The sequence below is a fragment of the Asparagus officinalis genome, chromosome 7, assembly GCF_001876935.1.
Source record: "Asparagus officinalis chromosome 7, Aspof.V1, whole genome shotgun sequence".
In the NCBI taxonomy this organism is placed as follows: Eukaryota; Viridiplantae; Streptophyta; class Magnoliopsida; order Asparagales; family Asparagaceae; genus Asparagus; species Asparagus officinalis.
The window spans coordinates 114,314,584-114,323,233 of NC_033800.1; the positions used below are offsets into that span (position 1 = coordinate 114,314,584).

Below are 8,650 nucleotides of genomic sequence, written 5' to 3' on the forward strand. Positions count from 1 at the left end.
ATAACACAATGAATATTTTTCAAATATTTAAGGAATGGGTTTCAGTTTTTGGGCTCAGCGAACCCGATATTACCAAAGAAACTAGTCTAGAGTATTAATAACGGGGAACTTGGATTTTGCTTTGAACTATTCGTGTCCATGGTGTGTCCGTGCTGAATCCACGTTCAACACATGCCAGACACGGGCACGTCACCCAAAATGGCGTGTCCGAGTAACCTAGAGGTCCATGTTTACTTCGTTAGTTGTTGCTCTTGTGTATGAGAAAGTATTATTTATTTGGTCTGAGATAACTCCGCTTAGAACTAGGAAATATGCTGTCTGGGATATTTGGGGTGGATGTTTGATTTAGTTGCATGGTTGCATTTTTGATGGACTTAACAGTTTTCTAAAACGTATAAAAGAAAGGGATCTTATTTTTGGGGTGGGGGGTGGGGGTGGTCAACCACCACCTGTTGAAAATAAAAACCATACTTAACTATTAAATTGAACTGATTTTTCCTGTTATTGGTTTCTTGATTCAGGTTGCCATAGACTCTGCAACTCCACTCGATGATGCTGGTCCAGGTGGAGGCTACATGGATGCTCCAGCAGAGCCATTTGGTGGCTATGGTGGCGGGCCAATACGCAACTATGGGAGGCTCTATGGGAGCCTTGATTTTGATGATGTGAGTATTCTTGAATTACTTATTAGAGTTTTGTATATATCCCTTGAATCATCGCGTATCTTCGGAGTACCCCCAATCTCAATATTGACAGACTACACCAAATCAACTAGGGGGGGGGGGGGGGATACGCCCACACCCCACTCAAAAAAAAAGAGGTAAAAAAAAAAGGAAAACGTCATTTTTGTTGGGTGAGTGAAAATTCGACTATTTTCTTGATTTTACATTGCAGTTACAAATTAGCCTATCGAGGATGATTTGTTGCTTTGGAGGTATCTCCCCCCAACAAAAGAAATAGTTGAATGTTTGGAGTGTAGTTTTGTAAATACACATGATTTGAGGGCTATATATACAAAAAACCCCTAGTTTATACATAGGTCACCAGTTGCTTCCCGACATTAAATGGGAGAAGGAAAAGAAGAGCAGCATACAATCTTATGTTTCTCTTAAGAATCTCCTGTAGTAACTCTCTTTATTTCTTTTAGTTTTCAAAAGTTGTTCCGGCAATCATGAGTCCTTTCTCTCTATCCTCTCTATGCAGTATGGCTATGGAGCAAGTGGGAGCAGTAGCAGGCCTTCAAGAATGGATTGGAGGTACAGGCCATATTAGCAAGTTTGGGAACTGGTTGACAAGAAATCAAGATAACCTGTTGGTTACCATATAATTTATTTTTATTGCACCCTACTATTTCTTAAGTTGGTTTATGGAATCTATTTTAGCATTTCACGCAGAACTAATACCCCTCTGTGAACATAACTCGGTTACGTAGATGTTGACCTTGTTAAGTTCATGCTGCCCTGGTCGTTGTTAGTCTGGTATCTTGAGATGTTACTGGTAAATATAGCTTGGTCCGTGCATTTTCTTTAATCTGTGGTTTTTGCGGTCGGACTAATTGGTTTACTATTGTTTAGATGGTTTTAACCTTGAAAGCAGTTAAATACTTAGCCTTTCTCCTTGGATCTTGGTTCTTTTTGGAGTTAGTTTTGCTCGAGGGAGCGTGTAGTTTTGACCGATTATTTTCATGTCATTGGATCTTGGTAAGAAATGAGGATAAATATTGTTCTTCAATGAGAATGGTGGGATCAATTTTGGCGCTGTTTTATTTGGGGGTCTTAGCCGCTGCCGGTATCCTTGAGCACTCCTCTTTGGGTAACAGGAGGGGGAGGTACCAAACCTGAGTAGAAAAGTGTTTGTTTTTTTCTTTAAGTTCGGAAAATACGTGTACGTCAGCATTCAAGTGAAATAGGTTTGTTGTTATTAGAGAAAAAGGGCTTTTATTTGTAAGCAGATTTTTTATTTGCCCCTTTGATTAGGAGAAGGCACACAGCTAAAAATTTTGGTGTACGGTCCCGTTCATACGGATATAACAAACTTTCATAAAGCTTCCAATGTCTAGCAAATTCTTCTTTTATTGAGGGAGTGTCATAGGCGTATCTGTTTGCTTCAGAACTATGATAAATTTTTTTTATCAATTGTTTCGAAACAAAATTCTTTGCAGGAAATATTAACCTAATTCAGATATAAACAACACATCAACTAATTTCTTAATGGGGGGAAAAAGCAATAAATGAATAGTGAATTCATGCCGTGTAAATGACCAATCAAATCCAAGTCAGCAATTTTTTTTACGAAAATTGTTTTGAAAAATCACGACTTAAATAACCGCCTACGCTAACCCGTGAATTACCCGTACAAACAAAAGAGAAAGTTCCACATAAATGTCCGCGAAACTTGACAATTCTGAAAACTCAAATTCATCGGATCCTAATCCATGTAACTAAGATCATTTCTTTCATGTAAATTTCTTCTTTGAATCCTTCAATTTCTGATCGTATGAAGTTTACATCATCAGATCTCACCTTTTTCGAAATTTAGCTATGTTTTCCCTTTATACAACAACAAAATCATAAAAAAATCCTTTCTTCGAATCCTTCAATTTCTATTCATAAGAGATTAACATCATAAAATCTCAACTTTTAATACTTCAGATTCTGATCTTCAAATTGTTTCTTTAATTTTTTTAAAGTTAGGTATTTTATTAACTAACTGTCGAAATGGAAATTTCATTAGGTACGCTGTAATTAAAATTAGCATTCTTATTTTATTTAACGTCCATATTTAAAAAGAAAAAAAAACCAGATTACTCAATTTTTATTTTAAGATTGGAACTGATGTGATTTGATAATTTTGTGGAAGTATGAGATCATGATGTTTATGCATTTTATATCTCTGGGACTTAATCGGGGGGTTATTGTCTGATTAGATTATGATTGATCAATTTGATGAATTGGGTTTGGTAATGACATGCAACAGAAGTTCTAATGAAACAGATTTGCCATGTTTTAAATTTTACCTAAAAACATGCCATATTAAATGGATTATATGTTGCAAATAACACTCCCTATTTATATGAAATTTAACTGTTGCTCTGATTTTGAAATTACTTTATGAATAATGTATTGTGATTGATGGCTATTATAGGTGCGAAAGTTGAGATAGAAAAACTGAGGGAGGGTATCAATGTGAATTTATGCGGCTTGCCCAAGATAGGGGCTGATCACTGTATTTGTACTCAATGATGGATTATGCAATTACACATATAACCCTATGTATGACAGAACTTGTCATATACACTAGGGGATCAACAGACAGATTGGACTTTAAGACAAGAAATCGCTGAGCTTACAATCATTTTGTAAAAATATCAGCGAGCTGCAGGTGGATTGGAACGTAACAAACTACTAAACCATCATGAGCAACTTGTTCCCGAACAAAGTGATAATCAATGTTTACAACAAAGTGATAATAAATGTTTACGTGGTTGCCGCGGTCATGAAATAGGATTGGCGGTAATGTAAGTTGGACTAACATTGCCACACAATAGGGTAACCGGATATCAAAGTATAATATCGAGCTCAACCAAGATATAGCTGTAGGCTGTCTAAAAATTACTGCAAATAGCTGATCCTTGCAAAACATTAACGATGAAAGTTACAATCTGACGACTTTCAAGACAACAGACGAGAGTTACAATTTGATGACTCTCACATCTTTAGAAGCCAGAGTACAAGGGTTACATGATGTCGGCCCTTGTATTCTGAGAAGACTTGATGCAGAGGTGACACAGAGATTACAAATTGACGATCTTTACGTCTCCGAAGACAAACACGACCCTCGTGTTTCAACAACTAAACGCGGAGGTCGACCCTCGCGTTTCATCAGCCTCACGCAGAGGTCGACCCTCACGCGCGGAGGTCGACCCTCGCGTTTCAACCGCTAAACACGGAGGTCAACCCTCGCGTTTCAACAACTAAATGCGGAGGTCGACCCTCGCGTTTCATCAGCCAAACACGAAGGTCGACCCTCACGTTTCAGCAACTAAACACGGATGTCGACCCTCGCGTTTCAACAACAAAACGCGAAGGTCGACCCTCGCGTTTCATCAGCCAAAACGCGAAGGTTGACCCTCGCGTTTCAACAACTAAACGCGGAGGTCGACCCTCGCGAAGGTCGATCCTCGCGGACTTCGGGTTTGACCGTTTCAAATCATGTGAACGGTTCTAAAATAGTTCTCCACATGATGGGGCGATTAAGCCCCCATTATGGAGCAAATTAAAGGGTTAGTTACACCCATTAAACCCTATAAATAGCTAGTTTTACAACTAAAAAAGGGTGTGGTTTTGGATCATTTGGGTTGGCTATATTTGAGATCCGCTATTGCATTGATGAGAGAAAAGCCATTGGCTTATTTCCGTTAAAAGGATTGAAATTCCTTTCTGAAATTAACTCTCTTACAGAGTTCTAAACTTGTCTTGCAAGTTCTTCCAAGACATAAAACCAAGAAGCAAACACGAAATTCCACGAAGCGAAGTGCTCGGATCATCAACGGGATACAATAATCAAACTCCCATCGCCACCAAGAAGAACTCAGCATTAAACAAAGGGAAGGATCCTCATCGATTCTTCTCTCTTTTGTAAATCGGGAAACCGATAAGAAAGTTGTGATTTTTTTCTAAGTCAGTTAGAGAGGGATTACTTTGAGAGATTGTAATTACTCTTTTCCTAAGTTAGTTAGGGAGGTTAATACTAATTTATTTCTCAGTTTTCTTATATTTTTTTCTCACAAACAAAAGATGGCGACTCCGCTAGAGACTTCCTTTTTCACAGAAGAGAAAGTGGTGGCGCAATTCGATACCAAGATCGCCGGGAAACTCTTACTATGGAGTTCAACCAAAGTAAGTATGAGGAACTCCTTTCTACCGGATCCCTTAGCCCTAAGGTTATGCACAAGGTCCGTAAGGTCTCTAAGGAAACCAATCGTACTCTTACCGTGGACTTACCATGGGAGCGTCTCTCCTTGGGGTTGTACTGTTCATATAGTCCCCCCTCTAAAGGAGAAGACTTTAACTCAGCCGAACTTGCTAAGCGAGTTGAGGACCTTCCACCCGTACCTCAGCAAAAGGTATCAGGTCACAAGAAACCTATTGCTGCAACTAACCTGATCAATACAAATGGTAACATCATTGCAAAAGCCTCAACTCAGGTGAAGAAGAATGCTGCTCGCCGAAGGCAAAGATCCCTACGACGAACACAACTTAGAGAAAGCCGATCAACCAACCAGCACGAACTTCACATTTGTGAGTCAAGACACGACCCTGAGCTTCGCATTTCTACTGAAGAACGCGAGCCTCGTGTTTATGTGCCCAAACTCAAACCTCATGAAAGTCAGACTAAACGTGACCCTCAAGGACGTGTTCCACAGCTAAAACACGGACCTTAAGTCTGCGTTGAACGCGAACCTCAACTTCGCATTACTCAGTCAAAACACGAGCCTTACGTTCAAAGGGATGTTGTACGTGACCCTCGCGTCCCTGATCTCAAACGTGATCCTCACATTCAGTTACCTAAACGCGATCCTCGCGATTCAGTGTTAAAACTTGACTCTTGCGTTATTAATACTAAATACAATGTGTCAAGTCACGTTCAGGGTGACCGACATGGACTTCAAATCCATGTCCATAAAGAAACAGTCCCATCCAGCCAAAGACTGGGGGTTCAAAGAAAAACCTCACGAACTTTAAGTAACTCATCTCGAGTCTCTGTAACAGACTTGAGAGAGTTCCTATCAAGAGACAGAGCTATTCAACAAGTCACTCTAGCCTGCCAATGCGAGCGACTTATCTCTGCAGTCCTTTCAGAATGCCGATGTAGGCATCAAAAATTACTTATAGGTTCCCAAACACAGCTCCAGATGAAGAGAAGATAAAGAACATCATCATCTAAGTCGCGGAAGATCATACGATGTAAGAATAAGCGAAGAAGTACGCAAAACAACAAAATGACGGACTCGAAAGTGTCTCACAACTGGTGAGACAGTATACACTGTCTTGTAGGCTGAGATAGTGTAGAGTGTCTCGGCCTATGAGACAAGAAACACTATCTTGGCCATTGTGAGATAGTGTGACACGTTTTTCAATAGTTTTCTCGAGTTTCGTACGGTCCACGTGGCTCCATAACTACTTAGGAACATCCATAAACGCGGAGAGGCCGTTACAAACTGAAAATCCGTCAGATTAGTTAGTTTTGAATTCTTATCCTCAATAATAGCTTCCAAGGGCTATAAATATCCCCTGGCACCATTGTACATGGGTACGGAGGTTTTAGGCAGATTTGAGAGCAAGTACCCACGAATTTCAGAGAGAGAGAGACGATGATTTCGGCGAACTTTGATCATAAAGAGAGAGTTCTTCATCATTTTTTTGATAGATCTCAAAGGCCTTCGGCCGATCTCAAACATCGATTTGATATCAGGAAGAGTGTTTATCTTACCTTGCTGAGATATCCACTTCTATTCTTGTTTCTAAAATAAAACATTAACACAAAGCCTTCTTCACGATCAAAACAGATCATTGAATCGGTGGTCCACGAAGCAAAGTGTCCTCGGCACAGCCAAATATCCCATGCAAGCAGCGACTAATAAATAATTTCTATGTGTGTTTCTAGGGAATATCCCTTTTTGTTTTCTTTGTAAAGAGAAGTTTTACAAAAAAGGTCACTCTTTTGTTTCCATTGTAAACGATAAAAATGGAAGCTGCAACGAAAATCATTCCTGATGCAAACACGTTGGCAACCACAGTAGGAGCTACCAATCTTGGCATCAAAATTGGAGTGTCGCAATCGATCAAGATCCCGGTTGATTCTACGGTCGAATACGAGTTTGACCAAGCAAAGTTTGAGGAATACCTCTCGTCCTCCTCCTTAAGATCTTCGTCGCCCTGCAAGTGCAAGGAGATTTTATCTTCAAAGAAGGTTTTTTGGTCTTCAACTCCGACGACGGCTTTGAGTGACGACTCTCGTCCACTTGTTGTGGAGGCTTCCCCTTGCAACGCTACTCCAACCATCAACAACGCTAGAGGCTCTGCTCACGACAACTCCTCTCCAGTTAAGGAGTTGTTCGATTAAAATTTGCTGACTCTGACAAAGAGGGCTCATTTGAGGCAACACCAACGTCTCGCTCGTCAGCTCGCCAAGGCCTTAGAGTAGATCAAAGGGATTGGATATTACGCAGACTTGGAGTCAAGGAAGCGTCGAGTGATCCAACCGCCTCAATGGCCAGATAGTAACATTTCCTCCAAATCATCAACTAATTAATGAGTCCGTGTCAAAAGGATTCGTTCAACTCTCAAGGAACACATCCAAAAGCATCACGCACATGCCGCACACGCGCGTGCTCTTGTACAAAATGCACAAGAAATAAAGAAGGAAGAGGTGGCAAAAAAACCACCAAATTCCTGCAAGGTTTGGGTGCCAAAAGCCAAAACTGCATGAAAACTAAGTGCGAAGACAGTAGGGGGTGTCTCCTATAGCCTAGACACCCCAAGATGTCTCGTGGGCCAAGACAGCTTATCTTGTCTCACCCAAAGAGAATCCCTCGCCGCCACTTCATCGACGTTCGTTCCTGGTTCATCTTCTGCAATCACCTCTACCACGCCACTATTGAAACATTGGGTCTGTCCTGACCATTCAAAATTCAAAATCACGATGGCAGATTGCCTTGGTCCTCTGCATGAAGATTGAGGCAAAGTACCGGTAAAGGAACGCTTGTGTCCGATAAATAAAACCTAGGTAGCTCCTCAGGCTGGGGGTCGTATACAGACTCCTATTAAATCTACTACTATGCAAAGGCCCATCGTCTCCAAACAAACCGGAACCCCTCAATGTACCTGCTCGTGCACCGTGCACAATAAGACAAGGAGGCCTCCCCTCTCAGGAGAATTTTGGTCACCTCCCACCTGGGGGACTGTGTTGAAGCCTAGGAGCCCGTTAAGAATCCACGCTCGCAAATGGGTGATTCTAAACGAGTGACTCCTGATGTGATCTCGAATAATTTGAAGATGACACACCAACAAATGATAGGGTGCTCCAGCCATCATACTGATGAGTTGTACTATCAGACTGGGGGTGTGAACAAATCTCAAAAGAGGATTATTCGAGAAGCGAGTTCTCATTGTTCATGCGAGAGGCTCATCGGGGTAGTATTATCAGAATGTAGCTGCTCCAAACCATTCCACAAAGGGTCTTGGTATTTCAAAGACTTTCTAACGGAACATCAAAGCCTAAGCCAAGATGTTTTCGCAAGAGAAGATCAACCATCCAATATGATAAATTCCCAGAAGTTACTGTGACGCCCCTGGGTTCACACAAGGCTGCAGTCCAAGGTGAAACTAAGAATATCAAACCTGCCGTGCACCTCACCGTGCAATAACATGTTTCACCATCATAATTAACATCTATCTAGCAGAGTCAACAATAGGTGTAGGTACAAAAGCAAGTAAAAGATAGTACAAGAAATAACTGATGAAGTGATAGTGATCACATAAATATCTCATCATCCAACATACAGAAATACATAGCCAATGTCTGAATAGGTAACTGGAATACTCAACAAGTCTCAAGTACAAATATCTGAGTAAAGGAAATAAGGCAT

The 8,650-nt window shown here is 40.8% G+C and overlaps 1 protein-coding gene across 1 annotated transcript in view; it reads left to right on the forward strand.

The window, feature by feature from the left end:
* The window catches only part of LOC109848516 (heterogeneous nuclear ribonucleoprotein 1), a 21,092-nt gene extending 19,562 nt beyond the window's left edge, over positions 1–1,530 (forward strand). The window contains exons 13-14 of the mRNA XM_020418036.1: positions 522–665; positions 1,204–1,530. Of these exons, the coding sequence (XP_020273625.1) occupies positions 522–665; positions 1,204–1,272 (213 nt within the window). The 3' untranslated portion in view covers positions 1,273–1,530. The remainder of the gene's footprint in view (positions 1–521; positions 666–1,203) is intronic.